Consider the following 26,003-nt stretch of genomic DNA (forward strand, 5'->3'; position numbering starts at 1 on the left):
TGTGGGGAGATAACAAAAGATTCCTAATACCACAGTAAGGACTTGGGCTTTTTTCAATAAAAAATTAGGGAGTAGTAGCAACAGACATTTCAACTATGAGACAGATTCCAGAGATACTAGAGAGGTAGAATAGATAGAATTAGGCGACAAATTGGAAGCTAAGTAGATGAAAGAAAAAGAAATCAAATATGATGTTAAAGTGCAGTTTGGCTAACAACTGTAGGAACTTAAAAGCTTTAAGCTGAAGAACTTTTAATATTTACACTGATTTGTTTATGTCAAGAGAATTTCAAAAGCATAACCAAGACACTTGACTGATACAAATTTTATTTTTCATGCTAAAAGTTTTACAAATTTGATTCTGTCATACACAATTATAAGAGGAACAGTTACAAGTGAATTAAAAAAATAGTATTTGGGGGCACTTCTATTCATTTTACTATCATAAGCATGTTTTGTTACAGGTACAGCAACAATAGTTATAATTATAGAACTGCCCAACTTGGAAATTTAATAAGTATGTTATGATGGAGGGTAATACCTAATATAAACAAAGAGTAAGTGCCCAAACATAGTCTCACGCTCTACGTTATTCTTTATTCCACAACTAGAATCATGGGTTAGAGTCTACTCAGCAATGCCATCACTCAAATATCTGACCAAGCACGTCAACTCAGAAAGCATTTAAAATCATTTCCCAAAATCTTACTTAATTTAGTTCTATGAGGAAATATAAGACAAAACACACAAGACAAGACTTGCTGATATTTTATGCCTAAAACAAACCATTATACAATGAAATTATGCATCTTTTGCAATCTGGCATTTTTTCCCATCTCACACAATAACAAAAGATGAACAGTACTTACAGCATTTAGAATCACCAGAGTACGGCTGATACAGCATCTCCCAGACTTCTAGTTTCTAAAATTCTGGGGGAAGTGGGACAATTTGAACTGTAACAGTCTACAAGGTAGTAACGTTACCTCTTGGCCATTGGCCCAATACTAACCCTATTTTTTTTTCAGTATACAAAATATGCTGAAAACATTTCTCTTAAACACATTTCAATTAATGTAATTAAACAGAAGGCAACAACTTCCTTCTAGAAGAATTAGCTATAGCTATGAAAAACTTGCCATATATTTGTTAAATTAATTTATGGAATACTTTTTGGGTCAATACAGCCTATAGTGTATTTTTTAATTTAAAGCCTGTGCTAAACATGAGTAAAAAGAACTAAAAATATAATCACATTGGTAGTTTTTTAAAAAATGAAAATTACCATTTTTATCCCTGTAGTATATAAATATATCACTTGCTTTTATCCAAATTAAAGGTAAATTAAAAAAAAAAAAATCCACTGTGAAATTTACATTCTAAGCACAAAAATAAACAAATATTAGTTCTAATCAGGAATTTCAGCTGACAAGTGAACATTTTTCCTTTGAAATATGTAGATCTGGGATACAGAAGTGAATATTTTGATTGAACACATTGCAAATATATCTTGTTTTCATGTAAAAATACATTTTTTAAAGAAATAATGTTTCAGTCTTTTTATCCCACCCTCTCAAACATTTTTTCCTTAAAATATTTTAACATCTCATTTAAAATCTGATATTACAAAAAAGAGAGAGAAATAAAATTAATTCTTCTTAGATGTATTTGAGCCAAGTAGTTACTGTTTCCAGATGTTATGAGCTAAAAATCATGACATTCTGGTGAGTAACCTTTGGCTTACAACCTAATAACTTGAAATTCAATTCATACTGCTTATCGAGGAAGCCTGATATATATTTGTAAATTTAAATTTTTATATCTTTTATAAAGAAAAAATCCATCTAACAGATAAGTATTAATAGCTAAAAAAAATGATAAACATTTTTATATTAAAGATCTACAAAATAATAAAGCATCTTAATAGTATTCTTCAAAATACTATCAAAAACCTCAGTCTTCTATATTAAGTGCAATATCCAATACATTTTTATGACTAAAACATTTTCAAAGGCTAGAAAGAAAATATGCTTATTTTAAGAACAATGATGCTTGAGTCAAACAGACCTGTTTTGAATCTCTAATCTGCCACTTTCCAACTTATACATACTTCTTAACTTCTCTAAAACTCAATTTCCTCAGAGATAAAATGGGGGGCCAATGACAGTAACTACCTTAAAGAACTCTTCTGAGGGATAATAAGATAATGCACATGAAAGGTTAGTACAGTACAGTATGTGACACAGTAAGTAACCAATAAATATTAGCTATACTGAGCAGTGACTTTGGGGTCAAGTACCTAACAAACCATTTTCTTAAATAAGATATAGTCATTATACAAAGAATTATTTTAAAACTTTTAAAAAACAAACAAAATGGCATGAGAGAAAGTTGGGGACATGTCCTCCAATTAAACATCCAGAATTATACTGCAATAATGATAAGGCTAAGAACCACAAATGATTCATTAGGCTGATGTTTGAAGTCTCCTAAGTTACTTTTATCATGTTTTGGCAGTCACTTCCTATCTATTTGAACACCACACTGTGTTATTCCCAGACTACAATTCAGAAGATCTGAAATGAATTTTATTTTCTTGTCATGAATTCTTAGAGAAAATAATTACCTCATTGGCTTAAACAAACAAAAACATGGAAAAAATGAACACAAATAAAACCACAGCCATTTACATGTTATGTAGTACAGTAAAGATGGTTATTTAGACATTTCAAGCAGTTTATCTGTTATCTCTTATTTTCAAACTGTTAACTGTTTCAAATCTCAATCCACTAATCTCTATTATTTATAATTAGTCTACTCTGAAACATATCTATTATCTTTACTGGAATGATCACAGAGTACTAAATTTTAACAGAAAATTAATCTACAGATCATGCTCCAAAATATTTTACATTTCCCATTTAAAACATTTAAGGTACCAGTTTCAAGATACCCAAAATCTTAGTCCATCAGTATTATTCTGATTGTCACCATTACCTACGTGAACGTTTTCTCTAATTTTTATTTATACTAACCTGAGTCAACAGGGCTTTCCAATGGGCATTTTAAGTGACAGAGCACAGATATGGGTGACAGGAAAACTAGGTCTGGCCTCAGTTAAACTATTTACTAAATATGAGATCTTCAGCAAGTCCCTCAACTTCTCCATGCCTCTTTTTCCTTTTCTAAAAGAGGAGGATCCTACTACCCTCCTTTTCTGACTCACAGGACTATGGCAAATGATATGAGAAAAACATATGAAAGAATTCTGAAAGGGCACAGTGCTATATAAATGTAATATGAAAACATGTAGGCTGGTTACGTATTAGATTTGGTTAGAATGACCAGTCTATTTAAGGTGCAATTTACGAGAAATTTATTCTTGGAATTATCAGAAAAAAAAAATTGTAACATCTTTACCACGTCTTCTGAATAAGGTCTGAGAGCCGTTTTTAAAAAATCCTATTACCACATAAGAAACTGCACTGGACAATGACCTAAGAAAAGTTAAAGCCTCATCCATCCTTTCCAGATTTTTTTTTTAATGGCTATAAGTCTGCTTCACCTTAATGTGCTTTTGTAGTTTTGTTAATTTACAGCCTGCTTTGCTCTAGGGTTCTTCTGGCAGTTACTTAACCCTCTTTGAAAGTAGTCACAGGTGATCTTTATTTTTCTACTACTGTTTTTTTTTAACTTATTTTAAATTCCAGTTTTTTTCTCACTTGAACTCCACAGAAAGTAGGTGTAATAAAGAGTTTTTAATTTAAAGAATGAATAAAAAAATTCAAAACTAAGTCAGTAAAAGCAAATGTTCTCTCACTTTTCTGACTCTTCAGCAGATACTCTGCATGCACTCTAAAAGGATATTAAAGCTACACATCAACAGAAAAGTCCATTTAATTTACACTATATAGTTTTCCGAGGTTAAAAGATACAAAGCAGGAAAATAAATCAGGATTGATTTTTGAAGGAGGCATATCTGAAGGATGATTTTGAAGAAATGGGACATAAGGGCAGGTGAGAACAAAACATGATAAAAAAATTTTTAACATTGTTTGATTTTTACACAGTCACTGAAATACTGTTATCTCTAAGTCATTAGCTAAATGAGAAACTAGATAGGTTACTGGTCAGGTATGTAGAAACAGAGCTGGAAGCCCTAATATAGGTGATTGTTGAAGATACAGGAGTAGAAATTTTGAGGCAGAAGAGGGTCTGGATACTACTCATTAAAAGATATCAAAAGATAGGAGAATGAGAAAAAATGAAATGAGAATGATATGAAAAATACAAAGAGAACACACACATTAGAAAAGTGCAATTTCAAGGAGAAGGGGAGTAGTCAAAAAACATAGAAAAAATATTAAAGATTGGGTTGGACTACAAAATCCATAATAAATTTAAAGGGGTGATTTTAGTTTAATAGTTAAGGATGGATGAGTTAGCAATGGATTAAGGGAAGACTAAGTAGTTTAAAAAAAAAAAAAAGAAGTTAGTGCATTTCACCCATTTAAATGTTCACTGAGGAAAACTTAGAGAAAGTAATATGAAAGCTAAGTAAGGGGAAACCTGAGTAGGTTTAAAGGCAGAAAGGAGGGCTTCATTAGCTCTAACTAATTAAATAAAGCTCATGTTCTATAGTTGAGAGAGTCAGACTTATAAATAAGAATGTTTCAGACCCATGTTAGGCACTTTGGGAGTAGGGAGAGGGGTAACCTGATCTCTGTCACTAAGGAACATAGGAAACTACTCTCAAGCCACTTACTGTTTTTGGTATCACAGTCAGCCCCTATGCTCAGTGGTAGGTATTTAAAAGGTACTCAGAACGTGGTAAGCAAAAAGGCAAAAAGCCCAAATGCAAAATGGTATTAAAAATATAAAATAGCAAAATGAATAAGTCAATAATTTACACTTGAAAACAATTTTAAATAAAATCCAAACTAAAAGTAGAAACCTTTAAAAATGTAACTGCTAGGGGCATGATATCCATGATGTGCAAAGTAATTAAATTTTTAAAAGCATAATATAGGTTTTATTTTGCTATAGCCACTGTAATTTAATAACAGGATTTCTTGGATAATTTTACCAAAGAAATAACTTCCTCCTCTGAAACATTCATAAAATTGATGATTTGGGTACCTAACAGTTGTGAAAAGTAAGTGTATTCATAATTCTTTAGTATGAAAAGCAACATTAAAAAAAGTGGAGCATCAAAATATTTTATTTCAAATCTATGTTATGCCTGATCTAATATATAATTGGAAACATACATTCTAGAGGTTTCTGAATATCATTTTCCTTTTTTTAAAAATTTTTATGAGCAACTTACTATATTTTAAATCTGTACCACTTTATTTGATGTTTGTTAAAGCTACATAAAAGCCATGCAGAATTTATTTACAATACTGTACATTAAATGATTATGTTTGAAGATTACATAAAAATTTCATACAACTATAACTAACACGGAAAGACATGTGAAACACATTATTTAGGGGTTTTTAAAAATTTTAGGTACAGAATTTTGCAAAGATTATTTTGGTTTATTAAGTGTTATGCAAGCAATAGCTTGAAGTAAGACTGACAAAAACATGCAAATGAGTAGGATTTCAAAATGAAAAAATAAAAACATTTAGCTAAAAGCTAAAATAGCATATAGCTGAAATACTACCAAGTAGCAATGGGAATTTATAAAACAGGAAAAAAAAGGTTACTCTTTAAATGTCTTCATGAATAGGCCCACAGTAATTTTCTATAAAAACATTCAGAAATAAAGTTTCTCAAATTATGTTCATCACATAATTATGTTCATCACAAATCATCAATTATGTTTTCAGTAGTGCTTAGAGCTATGAATTTTAAATAATTATTTATTATCCTGTAGGAGAAGTCTTAGTTTTCCCCTTTGGGGACCAGGAGCAAAGAAAACCAATCAGTAAATTTAGATTCAAGTAAAAGATCCTGGTACAAATACCATGAACACAGAGTAGAGAGTTGTAATAACCTACAAGTCCACATACTCTTAGCTCTACTTTTAAAACAGAAGTGTAAACTTTAGGTTGTTCAATTTAAGATCTCCTATCAGGAAGTAAGTACCTCATCCTTCAGAGTTTGGAAAATATCAATAGGTATTTCTTCTCCAGGTGCATCTCTCAGTTTTCACGGTTGTGGCTGAAGTACATTTAGATATTCAGACTGCCCCAACTGATAAGTTGTGTTCCTTCCACAATCAACGTACTGGTACCTCTCCTGGGATATCTGTTCTGAGTGTCCAAAGTAAGTTGTTGTTACAGTAACTCTAAAAATAAAATAAATGGGGAGAAACACTGAATAGTTATATATAAAGAAGCTTTCTAAAGTGAGAACACTTTATATATCAAAATTCTCTCCAGGGAGAAATTATTTGATTAATGATAACTTAATATTGTGGACATGGGCCTCTTAGGGAATATTTCCCCAACAGACAACAGGAATGCTGGCTGAGAAAGCCCTATCCAAAAATAATTATATACAAAAATGTATTTTTTCAAAACACCTATCTTTAATTAAAAATATATTTAGTTCACTGCACTCTTAAAAATAATCACACAGTTCTCTCATCAGAGGAAAAGGTTAATCAAATGTTAGCTAATGGCCCAAATACCCAACCTATAACCTACAATGTTTTCATGGCTTAGGATAACACCCAATTTGCAAACCAGTAACATTACTGGTCTTCACTACTGTTACTGCCTTTACCACAGGCAGCAAGGAATTGGGTATTGAGCTCATCCTTCTATCCCAATTTCTACCATTTTCCCAAGTTCTTGCAAGGTCCAGATTCACTATTTAGCAGCTGTGTGATCCCTCACTACTTCTCTGAGCTCCCATTTCCTCATGTGTAAAGTGGGATACTATTTACTTCACCTCATTGCACTATTTACGTCACCTCATTGCACTCCTGTAAGGCTTAAAACCCAAATGAGACAGCATTTATAAAGATGTGTATACTCTAAGCCAATGTTATACATCTGAAGTTTTTAAACAAAGAATCTTTCAAAAAAAAAATCCGTACTTACTGCATCATGAGTACTATGTTATGCACTTTGATGGATATCAGTGTACAGAAATCACTGTTAAAGAAAAAACAATGTGAATAAATACAAACTATGACATTATAAATTTAAAATAGTTTAATTACAGTTCCTCTTCCTATGTTAAAGCTAATAGAAATACTATTAAGATATAATAAATAAGCATTTAATGGTTGAGCATTTTCTGTATCTCAAATGATGATTAATATTTTCATGGCTTCTTATTCTATGCCTTCATACTACAGCAGTTACAGAGTTGTCTACTTATTATTTCTTTTTGTTTACCTTTTGAAATTTTGGTAACCAGTTTATTAGTTACGCAGAATCAGGCTGATATGAAAAGATGATAAAAATTTATCACTATTTTTTACTTAACAAGAGCTAATAATCATTTAGACCTAATTTAAAACCTTTACAACTTCAAACCAGCAATAGAGTTCTAAACATCATTAGCAATTTTAGTCCTCCTATACTAAAACAGAAACAAATACTAGAATATGTGAGATTATGATTCTCATAACATAGTAAATAAAAAGTGCCATGGTGTATATGATCCTAATTCTGAAAAAAAAATTATGTGTATACGTATATATACATTAATGTTATACGTGTTGAAAAGGGAGAAGAGAAGAACAGAGATGATCAGAGGCTGGAAGGAATATTCCAAAATGTGGTCTTGTCACTTCTAAGATGATGGGAAATTAAACATATATATATATTCACACCTACACACACTTATTCTTTATAATTTAATGAGAGAAAATAATTAAAAATCAGAACTTACTACATATAACTCATTTCCTCTGCTATGATAGTAGGTACTGTATAATCAATCTGAAGGGCAAAAAATAAAAATAAATCAATAGAGAACAGGATCAAAACATCAAGTATTTCAGATACATTTTATAACTTCAAAGAGTTTGGAAATTTCTCCCTTTATGGGTTTGATTCTAGGACTTTCTCTTACACATGTATGGGATACTTTTCAAAGTCTAGGTCTTTAGGAAATCCCCCATCTCCCTCAAGTTAATATGATACACAAACTTGAGACTCATTTAACTCCTCCAAAGTATTTCATGAATGAAGCTTACCTGTTTCATATCCAGTGGACCAATATTGGTAATGTTGTTTAAGCGTGCCTTTCCAATAACTGTTTTTGAAAACTGAACTTGTGCAGTGATGTTTTCAACTTCAACAGAATAATAGTTATTGTTCGTTATATTTAGTGTGTTCTGAAAAAGAAAGGAGGCACAAAATGTACAGGTTATCTTAGAATAAGCATAACATGAATCAAAATTAATACAGAAGATGACTCTCCAGCTGTGGCTATGCTTAATTTATTAGGAGGAAGGAAAGTACCACCAAAAATGTCAAAGAACATTCAATGAACCAATTATTTGGTTTTATGCATGAGTACTATGTATATAAAAGGCCTACAATGAACACATACTTTTAAAAAGTAGGCCCAGAAAATGTATAGTACAAGAATACAGAAAAATGAATGTTAGAAAATGTATTTGTGGCCTTAGCAAAAATTCAATAAAAAACATTCTAAAATTTCATCTAAATTTTTCTAAATGTTAAGACGTACATCTTCACAGACTAAGCTACTTCCGATTCTATTAAATACAAAGACAACCTTTTAAAATGTTAAACACAACTTTAAATAAACTTTCCATTTAAAAAAAATTGGTATTTTAACTTCATGAGTAGAGACTTCTAGCAGGTCACTTTTGAGAAAAAATGGGATCGATTCAAAACTGGTTGGAAAGAAATGCAGTTGTATCATTTCTATACTTAACTAACAGCTGGGGCCAACTTTTGCAATTCTAACTTAAAACAACTGTTTCAAATTACTTTAGAAAATAGTCAACGAAATAAAAAAGAAAAATGTTAAATCAAGAAATAACAGATAGGGCTTCCCTGGTGGCTAAATTAACCTGGTGGTTAAGTGGTTAAGAATCCACCTGCCAAGGCAGAGGACATGGGTTCAATCCCTGGCCCGGGAAGATCCCACATGCCACGGAGCAACTAAGCCCATGTGCCACAACCACTGAGCCTGCGCTCTAGAACCCGCATGCCACAACTACTGAAGCCCGTGTGCCTAGAGTCCATGCTCCGCAACAAGAGAAGCCAACACAATGAGAAGCCCATACACCGCAATGAAGAGTAGCTCTTGCTCGCCGCAACTAGAGAAAGCCTGTGCATAGCAATGAAGACCCAACAGAGCCAAAAAAAAAAAAAAAAAAAAAAACCCACAAATAAATTTATAAAAAAAAATTCTTCTGAATTAAAAAAGAAAAATTTTCCATCAGGTTGATTGAATCCATGGATGCAGAACTGGTGGATATGGAGGGCAGACTACATGTTAATAGTCAGGCCTAGATAGAAGTAAAGATATACATTACGGTATTTTTCAAATGTCTTTTATTGATAATTAAACATATTCGTAAGTAGAAAGACAATAAATACTACTAAAAAAGAGTAAGAGTAGTAATATATACTACTCATTTTAAGAAACAAAAGTAATACTATATAATTACATTTTTCAAAATACTGATAGAAAACCTAAAGAAATCTCAGCTTTTTATCTGTCATCCAGTTAAACCTAATGTTTATCTATATAATAAACCTATTTCCTATTTAATGTTCACACTTTCTCAATTTAGTCAAGTACTAGTACCCCAAAATGTGGGAATTCCTGAATAATTATTTAAAATAAAGTAAGATATTTACATTTAAATATACTTTCTGGTATCTAAAAGGGACCAGCACATGGATTTTATTATTTTTCATTATAAATTTACAGTTATCTGATACTAAAACAGGCTCCGGAGGTTGCCCAAAAATATCGGGCCATTGTTTTAAACACCACACAAAAAGGGAAAATTTGTTCCTTTTTCCAAATGGCTGTTAAAGTGGAAAAATACCCAACAATAATTCCCCAATGATAGGAAATGATTTACAATTAGTACTGTGTTATGTTTTATGCATATGTATTTCTTCCATGTATATAGCTTTTTTTTTCAGCCACGCAGTGCAGCTTGTGGGATCTTTTTTTTAAAAATATTTATTTACTTAGGCTGCACCAGGTCTTCGTTGCGGCACGCGGGATCTTTAGTTGCGGCATGCAGGCTTCTTAGTGGCAGCATGTGGACTTCTTAGCTGTGGCATGCATGCAGGATCTAGTTCCCTGACCAGGGATCAAACCCGGGCCCCTTCTGCATTGGGAGCGCAGAGTCTTACCCACTGGACCACCAGGGAAGTCCCAGCTTATGGGATCTCAGGGATCTTAGTTCCCCGACCAGGGATGGAACCCGGGCCCTCAGTAGTGAAAGTGCAGAGTCCTAACCACTGGACTGCCAGGGAATTCCCAGGGTTTTTAAAATTTGTGTGTGTGTTTTTTAAAGGTTGACAACGTTTGACAGTACGCCATGAGGATAAATGAATTCATGGGAGTTCTTTTTTTCCTATAATTAAGTAGTAATTCCACTTTAACACACATTCCCTTTCACTTCCTGTCCCTCTAAATCCCCCTCCTCCCAACCAGCACCACAGGCATCTCTACCTCAACCTCAAGCATACCAACCACCTCTTTGAGGAAAACCAACTGAAGTCCAATATCACTCTTCCAAACAAATCACTGCCACACAGATGTACCTTAAAGCCTGAAGCAATATATATATTCCTTTTTAATAATGCGGTGGTTTGCAAACCATGCTTTTTTCAAATAAATGTTAACATGTAAAACAGGTACAAGACCTTCTCTGAGGTGTTTGTTTGTTTGTTTTCAAGTGTGGGAAGGCTGTAGAGTCCTAAAAACCACTGTCCTGAAAAACACAAATTTTCACACATACTAATTTGCAAGAGAAATCAAACAGTCACTTGTTCTCTACCTTTTAAAACAAAGGAATGGTCTGTTAAAGATGGCAAAAATTGTGTTTCACAAAACACAAGGAAATGAAAATGTTACATGTATAACATCTATTGAACTAATAACTATGTTAATGTCTGGCTAGAAGCTATTCAGTCAAATGTTGAAAAGTAAATAGACTAATTACTTTTTTCCCAGTAATTAACTGTTTTGTTTATTTTACCCTCCCAAAGGCATCTTCAAATGCTAAATGATTCTGTATACACAGAATTTGCCATTTTCAGCACAATCAGAAATGACAGAAAAGGTCAATACAGCAGACATACAGAAAGAAAACTGAGTGTTACCTTTAATGTTCTCTCAATAAGGACAAAGGTGCTGCTTAACATGATAAAAGAATGAAGTCAAATGTTTTTAATATAAATATGTACTTACCGTGATATTTAAATATATTGTATGCTTTTGAACATCATAACTGACGTATGCCGATTTTACACCAATGTATTTCACGTCGATAGAGCGAGGGAAAAGGAAAAACACAGCCAGTCCAGAAAGAAGCAGACAGACAGACACAGAAGCCATCACATACAGTTTTCTGAAAAGGAAAATGGAATATTTAAATATACATGCATCAAAAATTACATAATGAAACATTTACAGAAGACATTTTCATTTTGAATTTTTCCCCTTTTACACCAGCAGGAAAAGATGTATGATTTTATCAACTTTTTACATTATAAAAGTATTGAACAGGGTTAGTTATGAATATATTAAGTGTTAAAATGGTCTCCTTAAAAGACATATTTACCTTTTTGCAGACTAGGATTTCAGGCTTATTATAGATAGAACATTTACTGTGGTGATTCCCAAACCAGGCTGCTCATTAGAATCAAGCTGGGGAGCTTTATAAAAGTATAGATTTCAAGATTCCCTGATGAATTCACTGAAACAGAATTTTCACATTGAGTTTTACCATTATATGATTCCCTAAGGTGACTGCTTGTCAGAACCACCTATGAAGCCCTTAAAAATGTAATGACATAACCATATGCTTCATCAGTCTCACTAAGTCCGTTTTGAGTCTCCTCATCTGAAAGTATTTATGTACTCCTTTTTATTTATTTTTTAATTTATTTATTTTTAAAATTTATTTATTTATTTATTTTGGCTGCACTGGGTCTTCGTTGCTGCGCACGGGCTTTCTCTAGCTGCAGTGAGGGGGGGCTACTCTTCTTTGTGGTGCGCGGGCTTCTCATTGCAGTGGCTTCTCTTGTTGCGGAGCACGGGCTTTAGGCGCGCAGGCTTCAGTAGTTGCAGCATGCGTGCTCAGTAGTTGTGGCTCACAGGCTCTAGAGCACAGGTTCAGTAGTTGTGGTGCACGGGCTTAGTTGCTCCGCAGCATGTGGGATCTTCCCGGACCAGGGCTCGAACCCGTGTCTCCTGCATTGGCAGGAAGATTCTTAACCACTGCGCCACCAGGGAAGTCCCTGTACTCCTTTTTAAAAATATTGTTTACATTAATCATGTCTGCTTTGAAGATGCTGTTAAACTGTTTCTTTAAAATCAAGAAAGGGGATATTATTATGCAGAGATAAGACAAGGAAAAAAAAAAACCTCCCGTGACTTTGCTATTCATCTGCCTCCCAGATGGAAGTGTTTCTCTTCCATCTCTCACTCTTTATTTCCATAGATGAAAACTGCCTCTTATCTTTAAGTTTACCATCAAAACTAGAGTTTCAAGACACTGCAGTCGGCCCTCCAGTATTTGTGGGTTTCGAATCCCTGAATTCAACCAACCATGGATCAAAATTTCCCTCTATGGTTGGTTGAATCCACAGATTTGAAACCTCAGATGTGGAGGGTCGACTGTACTGTGCCATTTTATATGAGGGACTTGAGCATCAGCAGATTTTGGTATATGCGAGGGCTCCTGGAAGCAATCTCCCCATGGACACTCAGGGACGAAAGAATTTCCCTGGTTTCTCCAATAAACAGCACTCTGTCAAAGCCCATAGTACCCTTCTTTTGGTTTCTTTTTCTGTCTTGCATGTCACTTACTTTATCTTTTCCTTATATTCTAGCCATCCAAAAAATTCTTGCTTTATCCTTTCCTCCATCCTCTCTTCCCTAAAGAGAGATTTGTACCTAAACGCCCTGATGGATCTCATCTTATCCCTCACAACAGTTATTTCAAGTACCTCTTGCAGATGTTTTATAAATGTTTCTGAGTATTTTAAGTTGCCGAAGTTAAGAAAAGAGCGCAAAATGGTTTACAAAAAACAAAATAAAGGGCTTCCCTGGTGGCGCAGTGGTTGAGAATCTGCCTGCCAATGCAGGGGACACGGGTTCAAGCCCTGGTCTCGGAAGATTCCACATGTCGCGGAGCGACTGGGCCTGTGAGCCACAACTACTGAGCCTGCGCGTCTGCAGCCTGTGCTCCGCAACAAGAGAGGCCGCGATAGTGAGAGGCCCACGCACCGCGATGAAGAGTGGCCCCCGCTTGCCACAACTAGAGAAAGCCCTCGCACAGAAACGAAGACCCAACACAGCCAAAAAAAATTAATTAAAAAAAACAGAAAACAAAAAACAAAACCAAAATAAAACAAACAAGAATTCACTAAATCACTACCACTTGACCTATACTGCTGTCTGGAGCAAAGGGAGAAGTTCCCACTCACTCACTCTGGACTTCCAACCTGAGTAGGGTGGTGATCACTGCTGGATTACCTAATAGGTAGTTTAAACACACACTTATAGTACCCATTATACACCAAAACACCTTAAAAAGGTATAAAAAGAGTTTAAAAATCATGATAAAAATGTGAACTTTGTTGGATTTTTTTACACTTTAGTGTTTTTATTTCTCACAGGCAGGTGAGCCCACCACGGTCTGGTACCTAGGGCCTGTAAGTCAGCTCTAGGTGTGAATATATGAATCAGTATTCTAAATTACTTTGTACCCAAAGCTTATAGCCATAACAAATATTACTGAACCTGGTGGGACAATAAAATAACATTCCTCTCAGTATTTCATACCAAATTGAAAAATTGGCTAGTTCACTGATGAAGTACATAGATCTCCATTACAAAACTCATCAGTAATAATTTTTCTTATGGCTCTAGGGACAGTAACAGAATCCTGCAAAGTATACAGTACTGATGAAGTTATGAAGGTTGTGTGGTTTATTTGGACTAAAGTTACAATTCTATATCTGCCATTTCATATTTGCAGTATTTTAGGTAATTAACTCTTTTCCTCCATTTTAAAACCTGTAGGTTTGTTTCGAGGATTAAATGACATAGCTAAAGTATGGAGACAAAAGCAATTAAGAATTTCTTGGCTACCTCATCACAACTCCAACTTACAAAGAACCACAGTTTTCCCAAAATATTATAATTTTACTACATATTGAGAGTTACTGTTTTTTATTAAAAATCTGAAACTCCTAAAAATTCTTGAGGAGCTTCCTATAAGTTCTCAGATTTCTTAGCTTACTACAGGTGCCAGGATCTGGTCCTTGTTATTTTCTCTAGCCTCATCTCTACCACTTTCCCACAGCACTGTTTACTTTAGCCATACATCTGAAGGCTGGACCACTCCTCTGGCCCTTTCAGGTGCTATTCCCTCTGCTTGTTAAGGTTAGGAAATTAACCCTAATTTCTTGCACATTCGTAACTGTCTATATATTACATAATAAAGGGTCAGACTGACTGTTTATAAACTCCTGGGTTCATTTTCTTTCCATGAAGACTTAGACATGCTGTTCTACTGCTTATGTGTTTAAAGCACTGTGGTCAAGAAGTAACATGCCAATCTGATTTTCTGTGCCTTATAAATTAATTGATCCTTTGCTTGGATGCTCAAAGGGGCTTTTCAGTCTTTTGTTCTTACCTTTGAAGTCCAGTAATTTCACTAAGAAGGGTTGATTATTTCCAAAATTATGGTCTGTCTTTTCTTTTTTTTAATTTTTTAAGAAAATATTTACTTATTTATTTGGCTGTGCCGGGTCTTAGTTGTGGCACACAGGATCTTCTTGCCTCATGCGGGATCTAGCTCCCTGACCGGGGATCAAACCCGGGCCCCCTGCATGGGGGGCACGAAGACTTAGCCACTGGGCCACCAGGGAAGTCCTTGTCTTTTCAATATGTAGATTCACGTATTGCTTTACTTCAGGGAAGTGATCTTGAATTAAATGTTTGCTATTTGTTCAGTTTGCCTCCTTTGATTTTCTTCAGGGACTCCAATTACATTTATGCTCAATTTCCTTGGCTTGTGTTCTACACCATTTCTCTCAAGTACTTTTCAAGAACTTACCACAATCAGGAATCCTTTTTTTATTTAATGACATAAAGTATATGATGGTATAACTTAAGAACCTGATAGCATTTTTCCTTTGAATAGTTTTAATTAAAATATTTACTTATACATAATGTAAAAAGCAAAAAATACAAAAAAAAACCCTGCCATTTTCTTATAATCACTTACGTTCTTCTTGGCCTTAATCTCTGATCACTGTATGGAATTAATGCCACCAGTTGGTTTTCTTGTCCTGAAAGTAAAAGAATTAGATTTAGAAATTTATTAACATGATTAATTAAAAATATAGTGGTTCCTCATCAAAGTCTGGTTTGGAAAGACCAGAATACTATCTGGTTCTCATCTCATTCCTTTAGTAAACTGCTCTCAACATCTTCAAAAATTATCCAGTAGCAGCTGAGTTCCAAAGCAGATATTGTGTTTTTTCATACCTAGATTTCTAGCTAATAAAAATATTATAAAGAATGAGAAAGAGTAACTCTTTCTTCCAGAGAAAAAAAATCTAAAAAGTCCCAGCTTTCAGAAGATCTGGATTTACCAGGCCTTCCTTCACCCAATCGGTTTTCTATTCCCCACAGTTTTCCATTAAGACTTCAATTTGATTATCTGAATGAGAGCAGAAGAAACATATTGTTACCGCTGTCCTGAAACCCCTATAACTGCAGAGGTTCCTACACTATCTCCCCTGAAAACCAAAACTGACACATATTAAGTCTCATGCTCCAAGAACCCCTATTTATACACAGTCTTCCAGGACTCTTTCAGGTCACACCCCTCTCCACATTAAGTCACTTCAAAATTCAGCATTTCTTTCTTGGGTTGAGCATTATCCATATGCTTTAATGGATAAATGGACTTTTAAATGCCCATTTTCCAATCTTATCACAACTTGGCTCTTTGTATTAACTATCAAAGCACCGCAGTCAAGTTCTCTTTTAAAGCTTTCCATAATACTTTCATTATTCCTCCCTGCTCCCTCCACAAGTCTCCCCTCATCTACACTCCCCCTACCATACCCACATATAAATAATATATACAATATGTATCTGTGTGTGTGTGTGTGTACATATCCTATCTTGTTTGGTGGTATTCATCTGTCTAAACTGCAACTGGTTAAAACCAACGCTTTGGCTACTATGCCTATATCCACACAGCTAAAAGTAGATAAAGAAAAACAAACAACTATGCTCACTAGTCTCATTTAGATTACTATCTCAAGTGGCCCTTAAAAATGCCACCTATATTTCTCTAGTTCATACTCTCAATCTGGGGAATTCCCTGGTATTCCAGTGGTTAGGACTCTGTACTTTCACTGCCGTAGGGCCGGATGCAATCCCTGGTCAGGGATCCCGCAAGACGTGTGGCATGGCCCAAAAAAAAAGTGCATACTCTTAATCTGACTCTCCCAAACTACAATTTCATAACTTCCGCTTTCTCTTCAAACCTCCAATATCTTCTCCCCTATCCTTACTCTCAGCTCATGATGTGGCAAAGAGAACTTCCACAAGCTACCACCACATCTACCCACCTACCCACCTGCCTCTGCGTCCATATACTCTACCTTCCCTTCTACTGCTAGGAGCAAATTGCCCATGCTCCTCTGGAGGAGCAGCCCTCTGCACTTGTGCACCAGATCTAATAATTGTCCTCTGTTGCCTGCATTATCAGTGTTTTCTCTATGGAAAAATCTCATCAGCATACAAACATATTATTCATTCCATCTTTAAAAAATTCTTCTCCTGATGTATAGCCCCCTCTAGCTACCACCTCTTCTCTCCTTTTCCTCTAAAACAGCAAAACTCCTCAAAAAAGCTATTTTCTGACTATAATTTTGCTCCTTCTATGCACTCTTGATCCTACTCTACACATGCTATACATTCTTTTGCAGGCTACTAAAACTGCTCTTTTAAAGGTAGCCTCTAAATCACCAAATCCCATGGCCAGTTCTCAGTCCTCACATTACTTGATCAGGTCTAACATAGTTGATCAATCTCTCCTCTACCAAGGAGTACATCTTCTTCATTTATCTTCTAGGACACCACAGACAAAGGGATTTCCTACTTCTACTCTAGCTGCTCTTTTTAGTGTCCTTTGCTAATTCTTTCTCATGTCACTGACCCAAAATGTTGCAATGCCCCAAGGTTCAGTGCTAAAGTCTCTTCCGTTTTCTATTCACACTGACAACCTTGGTGCTCTCATCCAACTCACCTAAAGTATCATCTATACACTGATGACTCCAGCCTAGGCCTTGCATCTGAATTCCAGGCCCTTATTATAACTAACTTCCTATTGAACGTATCCACTTAGGTGTCAAATATGCATCTCCAAGCGTACATATCTAAAACTGAGCTCCTGATCTCTCACCTGACACATACACTCAAACCTTCTTTTCTCCATTTTAATAAATGGCTACTCCGTTCTTCCAGTTGCTCAGACAAAAAATACCTCTGAATTCCTCCTCAATCTTACTATCCACAATGCACATCCAGGCTGCTAAAAATGCCTACTAGCTATACCTCAAAAATATAGTATCCAGATTGCAAAAATGAGACTCCAGCCCTCCCCCTGCCCCCAGCCTGGTGCATTAATACCTTTAACTACAATAATCCTTTTATTCTCAAATACCTACTACCTCTGCAAAGATAAAGCCTTATATTGTCATTTTGTCCTCCCCTCGGGGTCTCTCCAGGGTCAAATAACAACTTCAACCAAGCAGAAAATGAGAATAGTACAAGGTACTTTTACTATTGCTACTTATTGCCATTGCTACTAAAGTAGCCTACAAACAGCAGGTGGAGATTACTCCCTACTGACTTCCCCTATGACATGCCACAAACTGATTTTTTTCCCCTATATGGCTCATCTTCATATACCATCCCTCTTCATGTAGATCCTTTAAAAAATAACTAATTAGTGCATGACCATCTTATTATTATTCTTTAAATAACAAATCAAAAATATTAGGTCACCACATTACTTAAATTGCTCCTAACACTCAATATGGCAAGGTGACTGTGATATGACTTCTACTGATGCCAAATAGGACTAAAAGTTTACAGTCAAGAGATGGTGCATATCTGCTATAATTGCAGGTGGGAAAGAAAAGATAGTGGAGGTAGAAGAGTGGTTTTCATTATTGCTTTAGGATCCTAATTAAAATCTTTGTTTCTTCGTGTCCTTTTGACTGAAGATAACTGACATGAAGTTTTAACTGTAATTCTAAGTCTTTAAAACATAAAGGGTTGTGCTCAGACCCACGGATTTTATAGTATTTGTGCAAACACCTGGAATCATTCTTTAAAGAAAAAACAGTGCAATAACACATACCCCTAGGAATTCTTCCTGTTCCTTGACAAGTGGGGCAAGTGACACTATCTCTTCCTGTAAATTCCACATATGGAAACTGAGAGACATCTCCACTTCTTCCATCTTCATTATGGACTTCACTATTAACCAATCCATTCCTCATATTTTCAGTTGATGTGACTCCATCATAAGCATCTTCTTTATTTGAATGTAAGGGCAAATGAGAAAAAGACTTTCCCATGTCTAAGGAAAAAAAAAAAATCTTACAGTAAACTTCAGTCAAGAAGTATACTCAAGAACATTATAGGATATTTATACTGATCAAATTAATTTAGAACAACCTTCAAGGGAGCGTTCAAATCACTATCTGGATTAGAATCATACTCAATCAAAATAATGTCTGAAACAAGGGAGCCATTTACTAGAGTCCAAAAGTGTTTTTCTAACAAAATATTATGAAATGATATCATATCAGAGTTATGATAAGAATGGGCTTTCAAACAACATTAAAATTTGACAAAAGTCTCCACTTTCTCAGAGTTCTCTGAAAAGAAACACATGGACTTCACTCTTCTTAGAGTAAAACAAAAACACATTCTACCTTTAAATCAATTAGCACTGAAGGCAAATTTGCTTTGGGCAGATTACAACTAGGTATCACCAGGAAATATCAAAGTAGTATTTTTCAGCCTTTTAAAATTCATGCCCCTATGTGATAAATAAAATCCCCAATCTTTCTCATCCTCACATTTCTTGCTTTAAACATTTAAATATTTGCAACAAAAAAACAGCTCAAAAAACAAACCTCCAGATTTTTCTTTCATTCAACAGTTGGTGGAGTTAAAATTATGAAATTAATATTCTAAAATATTGACTATAATTCACCAATACAAAGCAGTAAAATTTAGAACATTAATTTCAAAATTTTAGGATGACAGTATCAAAAATACAGGAGGGAAATTAAATATAAATTTAAAGACAAATAAAAATAATTAGCGCTAGTACCTATATCAAAATAACCTCCGTAGGTAGGTAATGCAGTAACAGTGCAGTTAAAGTCACAATTTTAAGGATTAAAAAAACTTAAAAACTCATATATTCTAATCGGTTGATATTCTGAGGACAAATTAACAAAGGGGGAAAGCTTTTTTATTTTTTAAAAATAATACATTCCTTCTCTTTCTAAATTTGACCATATATTTTTTATCAGTTCCTAAAAATAGGTTATTAAAGACATTCATATAAAGAGACATATTTCTTTAAAAAATTCTAACTGATGTGAATGAGGAAAACTGACACTCAAAATAACTCAATTTATCTTATGCTATGAAGAAAAGTTTGCTTTTTAAAACTGGCATGCCATCCATGTGTTAGGGTCACCCAAACACACTGTAAACAGCAGGATAAAAAATTATACAACTAGTAGACAAACTGAAAACTTCAGGATGAATAAAGATGCTGATTTTTACTATTTTGAAAAAATTTATATACACATTGCCCATTAAGTTCAAAAACGTAAATGATTTATGACTCCTAAAAATGCATTATTTTCTCTTGATTTTGCTCATAGACATTACATGCAAGCCAAACCAATACCTGCCAGTCACAGGTGGTTCAGGGGTGAATTAACGTCACTGTCCCCACACACTTTGACCTTGGGGCCTATGTGGAATATTAGATGAGCTGGGATCAATGGGCCTCAGCGGCACCCTTTTACGATCTCAGTTAACAGAGGTATGGGGTGCCTCCCACTGGAATGTGTTAAGAAGGGAAAAGACACAAGGCAAAAACAGGTGGCTCTCAGTCTGGGCCTGCTTTCTATACTTACGTAACAGTTGCCTTGATACTTTCGACCTTGGACTGGTGTTTGTTTCATCAAGGCTAATGGACAAGTGCCAGACTTCGTCAGGTACTGGGCGTCCCTGCCCTCCCTACTGGATTTTCCCCAGAGCACTGCTAAGTTTAACAACTTTTATTCCTAGAGACTCCTTAGTTTATTATAAAGAGGTGCTAGACCGCTGTGCTCAATATTTTTATCAAATTCCTGTAATTTACTGAAAACCAACCCGAACTTTAGACTCCTTACGGAAAAAGGAAAAAAAAGTACATGACTCCATCCAATTTAAATGGGTCGTGATCTTCTGAACGAAGGAAGTCGGCGCCTTTCATAAGCTACATCAACAAAACCCAGGTTACAGCCTGCCTACTTTGGAAAGGTTAAAGATAAGATACATGCAGTCGGGCAAGAACACAAAAAGAGGAAAACCAGGGGCCACCTGGCCACTCAAGGTGTGGGGACCTGGAATCTCTCCCGTGCGCCCGGCTAGGGCCGAAGCCCGGAGCCCCTAGGCCGGAAGCTGGGCCCGGCTAAGAGGTGATGACACACCTCCATAACCCAGCTCAGAGCGCCCCCCCGGTCTCCGCGCGTGCCCAGCGGCCCCGTAGCCTCCCCTCCTCCACCTCCTCATCCGGCTCGGCTCTTCCCAGGGCGCCCGCTCGGCCCCGCTCCATAAGGGGACCTGGAGGCTGCGCGTCCCGGGTCGCTCACCGGCATGCGGGGTGCTACGCAGTCCCGAGTTGCTCCGGCGCGGACAGGCCCGAAGACAGGGTCACGGAGTCCGCAGTCCCGGGTGCTGGGGCTAAAGCAACGGGCCTGCAGCGCTGGGTCGCCGCGGGGCACGGGTGGGGGAGGGGCAGCACAATAACCTCAACAGCTGAGGCCCCTCGCTGCTGCAACCTGCGCCCGAGCCTGCGCAGAGCGCTCCCGGAGAGGAGGAGGTGTGGCCCGGAAGCGTGCACCACGCATGCGTTCTTCCTCCGTCTTCCTAAAGCTCTGAAGGGAGCTTCCTAAACTGGAACTGTGCTTGTGCGCTCTGTTTCGTTACCTTGGTCGCCCAAGACTTAGAGTTAAAATTTGGCTGCTCTATCACGGGAAGAGTTGAAAATACTAGTCCCCCCTCCGTTTTTCCCTGTCCGGCTATTTCCCTTTGCAGAGGGGAGAGACGTGTACTGCCTGCCTCAGCCCTGAGCTGAGCAGCCTCTTCGTCCACGCCCTTCAAGTGGTCCCTGACACTCGCGACGCTGGGAAGTGAGATAAACTGGTTGGTAGACACATGTCTGGTAGCCGAAAAGTCACATCTATTTTAACTTGGAACCTCTTTATTACTAGAAGGAAACAGCCGTGGTTTTGTTTTGACTGTTTTTGTTTTTGCACGTGGTGTCACCCTCCTCCCCCCCCCCCCCCCCCAGTGCTTAGGGAGATCCTTGCTCAAATCCCAGTGTTTCAGCTCATCGCTGGGACTTGGGGCTACTCTCCCTAACATTTCAAAGGGTGGGTAATCTCATGGAGAAAATGAAAATAACAATACAGAGTTGTTTTGAGGGTTAAATGAGATATTGGGAATAATTGTCAAACATGGACGAGACTCATTGCCTGCAGAGAACTTAACGTTTAATGAATGAAAGCTATTGTTACAATCACGGCCACAAGGTACATAGTAACCAAGGAAGAAAGTGATAGTAATTTATTTCTGTGTTCTGACAGGATAGGTGTGTTTGGCCAATAGAATATGAAATATGTAAAAGTAAGAAATGCAAGTCAAAAGCATACAATTTAATATCTAAAATTATTACATACATGTGTAGGACAATGAGCCTTCTCACACTATGTTGGTGAAGATATAAACTCATACGTTTCCTGGCAAGCAATTAGGCAATATGTAGCAAGAGTATTAAAACTTCAAATTTTCACATCCTTTAGCCCCGCAATCCCACCTTTTGGAATTTATCCTAAACCAAATGAGAACTCTAATAAGATTTCAGTACAAAGTACATTCATTTAAATAACTTAAATGTCCGACAATGCGACGTTGGTTAAATCATTCCCTGACCTCTCCTTTTAGCCCATGTCTTCTGTTGGGACGTTAATTAAATCATTTAACGCCTCATAATTAGCCCAGGCCTTCCAAAGTTGAGGAGAGGGGTGGGCATCTTTCACTAACATCGTTTGAAATTTCAAAATAAATAGTATGGCTAGAACAAATCAGAATCGTGGGGAAAAAGAAGAAAAGCAGCTTCCAAATCTATTCTGACGGTCTACGTGTATGACCCTACCCTTCATAGAATTACAGGGTTACTTAAATATGGAATAGCCATGCAATGAGATCTTATAAAGCCCTTAAAAGTTATGTTGTAAAGATGTTTTGTTACATGAGAAGTGATAATAATAATATACCACTAAATAAAAGCAGTATACAATAGATAGTATATGAAGTATTATTAAGGCTGTAAAGTATATTCACATTTAGAACATATAGATATAAATGGAAGGAACTATACAAAATATAAACAGTCATTTGTAGTTTGAGGCTATTTTTATTTTCTCTACTTTATACATTTTGAAATTAGCAACTGTTTCTATAATTTAACATGTACTATTTTTCAGTTTAAAAAGGGTATTATTATATTTTTTATTTCTCAAGGGAATACTTAGTCATTATTCTCTCAACTAACTTTATCACTTAACTTTAAAATTTCTGGCTGTGCAGCATGTCCTTATCCAAATCACTGGAATTCACATAGGGGTGAGTCTTTCTACAAAAAGATCCCTGTAAGAAGCAATTTAGTGGCATGGTTAGGAATATAGCCTTTAGAGCCAGATTACCTGAGGATGAGCCCAGCCTGACTGGGATATATAGAGTGTGTGTAACAGTGGACAAGCTACTTAACCTTCTTTATTCCTAACTTTTATTATCTGTAAAACAGAGATGGTAATAATGCCAGTCTCAATGGGTTGTAGCCAGGAGCTGACACCTTAAGTTACCTAGTAAATATTAATGACAAACTTATTGCCCATGTAACAATGAAGTATTTTTAAAAATAGATATTAAATGCTAGATGCATTTGCCCCTGTACTCTGATTTTCACCACTAAAGCACATTTTGGAAGGAAAATTTTCTGAAAAGCTTGCAGTTGTTTGGTTAACAATGATTTCCTGAGTTCTGTTTCAGTCTCTGTGCTATCAGATATGAAGGCCATATGCTTTATTGAAGAGTCCAGGATAACTTTGGGTTTTTTTAAATAAATTTATTTATTTTATTTATTTATTTTTGGCTGCTTTGGTTCTTCGTTGCTGTGCACGGCTTTCTCTAGTTGCAGCAAGCAGGGTCTACTCTTCGGTGTGGTGCGCGGGCTTCTCATTGCGGTGGCTTCTCTTGTTGTGGAGCACGGGCTCTAGGCACGTGGGCTCAGTAGTGGTGGCGCACGGGCTTAGTTGCTCCGCGGCATGTGGGATCTTCCCCGGCCAGTGCTCAAACCTGTGTCCCCTGCATTGGCACGTGGATTCTTAAGCACTGCACCACCAGGGAAGCCCCCAGGATAACTTTGAATAGGTGATAATTCTTCTGTAATGATTTCTGGTTATATTCACCATTGATGCTGAAGCTAAATGATTTTTCTATGTTTAATTAACTTTTGAAAACTTAGCCTTGCCTCATATTCCAGTTTTCTCTTTAATCTACTGTAATGGTAAATCACCCAAATCCTAATAGCTCTCAACCATATTGCAAAATTTACTTCAAAAGAAGTTTGCTTAAAAAAGAAGAAGAAGAAGTTTGCTTTGAGTTTGAGACCTGTCAAACAGTGGAATCTGTTTTTACTCCCTTTGAAACTGAGTGGATTTTTGTGACCTTCCTGATGAGCAGAAAACAGCAGAAGTCACCCTCTTTGACCTCCTGTGAGGTCATAAAAGGCAGTGTTTCCACCTGGCTTTCTCTCTCTTGGGATGCTCGTCCTTGGAACCTAGCCACCATCTTGTAAGGCAGCCAAGTAGCCACAGGGAGATGCCTCATGTAGGTGTTCTGGCTATCTGACCCAACTGAGGCCTCACTGATCTCCAGACACATGAGTGGACAGGCCTTCAGATGATGACAGCACCCAGCTTTCCAGCTGGGTGACTACTAGAGCTGTCACCAAGTGGAACATAGAGGATGCCCCTGTTGATGTAACTCACAGTTTTAACCCACTAAGATCCAGGATGGTTTTTTATTCAGCAATAAATAACCATAACATGAGCCCACTGAAGCTCCACAACCCTTTGAGAAATGTACAATCTCCCCCCCTTTTACAGATGAGAAAACTGAGGCTTAGTGAGGTGAAGCAACTTGTGTCCCACATCACGCAGATAATGAGCAACACAGCTAGAATTTGAGTCAAAGTGTGTCAACCTCAGAATCCACATTCTTTGTTGATGAGATGCTCAGCAGGTCAATCTAGGGGGTATAGAATGTTTGGGTTGGGAAAGAATGGGGGAAAAAAAGTGACAGAGATAAGCCAAAGAATGAGCTTAGAGAGGGAGCAGGGGAAGCTAGAAGATATAAGCAGATTTGCGATTGCAATTAAGATCATTCAAGGCTACTCTTTTCACCAGGGTCAGCTAGGGAAGCTCCCACCTATGCAAACACCAGAAGGGAATCTGGTGCTTGGCACTCCATACCAGGTCAGAAGGCCTGGGAGGGCTCTTTTCATCTTCCTACCTCTTCAACAGGGAAGTGTTGGCAAGGATGTGGAGAAAAGGGTATCCTTTTGTGCTGGTGGTGGGAGTGTAAATTCATTCAGCCACTCTGGAAAACATTATGGAGGTTCCTTAAAACTAGAACTACCATATGATCCAGCAATCCCACTTCTTTTTTTTTTTTTTTTTTTTTATTTATTTTTAGTTTATGGCTATGTTGGGTCTTCGTTTCTGTGCGAGGGCTTTCTCTAGTTGCGGCAAGTGGGGGCCACTCTTCATTGCTGTGCGCGGGCCTCTCACTATCGCGGCCTCTCCTGTTGCGGAGCACAGGCTCCAGACACGCAGGCTCAGTAACTGTGGCTCACGGGCCCAGCTGCTCCACGGCACGCGGGATCCTCCCAGACCAGGGCTCGAACCCGTGTCCCCTGCATTAGCAGGCAGATTCTCAACCACTGCGCCACCAGGGAAGCCCGTCACTTCTTCAGTATATATATGAAGGAAAGGAAAACAGGGTCTTGAGATATCTGCACTCCCATGTTCGTTGTAGCATTGCTCACAATAGCCAAAATATTTAAACAACCTAAGTGTCAATGGATGAATCAATAAACAAGAGGTGGTGCATATATATATGGCATATATATACACATATGTATATATACATATATATGTATACATATGTATGTATACATATATATGTGTATATATATATGTATACACACACACACACACACAAACACACAGGAATATTATTTGCCAAAGAGAAAGAAGGACATCCTGCTGTTTGTGGCAACATGGATGGAATTTGAGGGTGTTATGCTAAGTGAAGTAAGTCAGACAGAGAAAGAAAAATACTGTATTATATCACATTATACATGGAATTTTACAAAGCTGACTCATAGAAACAGAGACTAGGATTGTGGT

At 36.7% G+C, this 26,003-nt stretch overlaps 1 protein-coding gene across 3 annotated transcripts; it reads right to left on the reverse strand.

Annotated features, from left to right (window-relative positions):
• Positions 1-310: 310 nt before the first annotated feature.
• Positions 311-21,358, reverse strand: TMEM106B (transmembrane protein 106B). 3 transcript variants are annotated; one of them, XR_014246439.1, is made up of 9 exons: positions 21,120-21,358; positions 18,593-18,814; positions 15,434-15,497; positions 11,383-11,542; positions 8,165-8,305; positions 7,858-7,907; positions 7,059-7,112; positions 6,097-6,298; positions 311-932 (listed from the first exon to the last, which is right to left on the reverse strand). XR_014246439.1 is itself a non-coding variant. In XM_082398573.1 (8 exons), exons 2-8 carry the CDS (start codon positions 18,810-18,812, stop codon positions 6,160-6,162), a joined length of 828 nt encoding a protein of 275 aa, XP_082254699.1. In that variant the 5' UTR covers positions 18,813-18,814; positions 21,120-21,358; the 3' UTR covers positions 311-6,159. The 3 variants fall into 3 exon arrangements, 2 of the variants coding, with proteins under 2 accessions (XP_082254699.1, XP_082254700.1); XM_082398573.1 differs by having other exon boundaries at positions 311-6,298; XM_082398574.1 differs by lacking the exon at positions 21,120-21,358 and adding an exon at positions 20,400-20,925 and having other exon boundaries at positions 311-6,298.
• Between the last annotated feature and the right edge of the window lie 4,645 nt (positions 21,359-26,003).

This window comes from Balaenoptera borealis (assembly GCF_965194805.1).
Source record: "Balaenoptera borealis genome assembly, chromosome: 7".
NCBI lineage: Eukaryota > Metazoa > Chordata > Mammalia > Artiodactyla > Balaenopteridae > Balaenoptera > Balaenoptera borealis.

Excerpts from the sequence above, each read along its gene's own strand:
- TMEM106B (XM_082398573.1), bottom strand. The coding sequence starts at position 18,812 with ATGGGAAAGTCTTTTTCTCATTTGCCCTTACATTCAAATAAAGAAGAT. Across the intron at positions 15,498-18,592 it reads AACAGGAAGAATTCCTAGGG|GACAAGAAAACCAACTGGTG; the intron begins GTATGTGTTATT and ends TTTTACTTTCAG. Across the intron at positions 7,908-8,164 it reads GTCCACTGGATATGAAACAG|ATTGATTATACAGTACCTAC; the intron begins GTAAGCTTCATT and ends TTTGCCCTTCAG.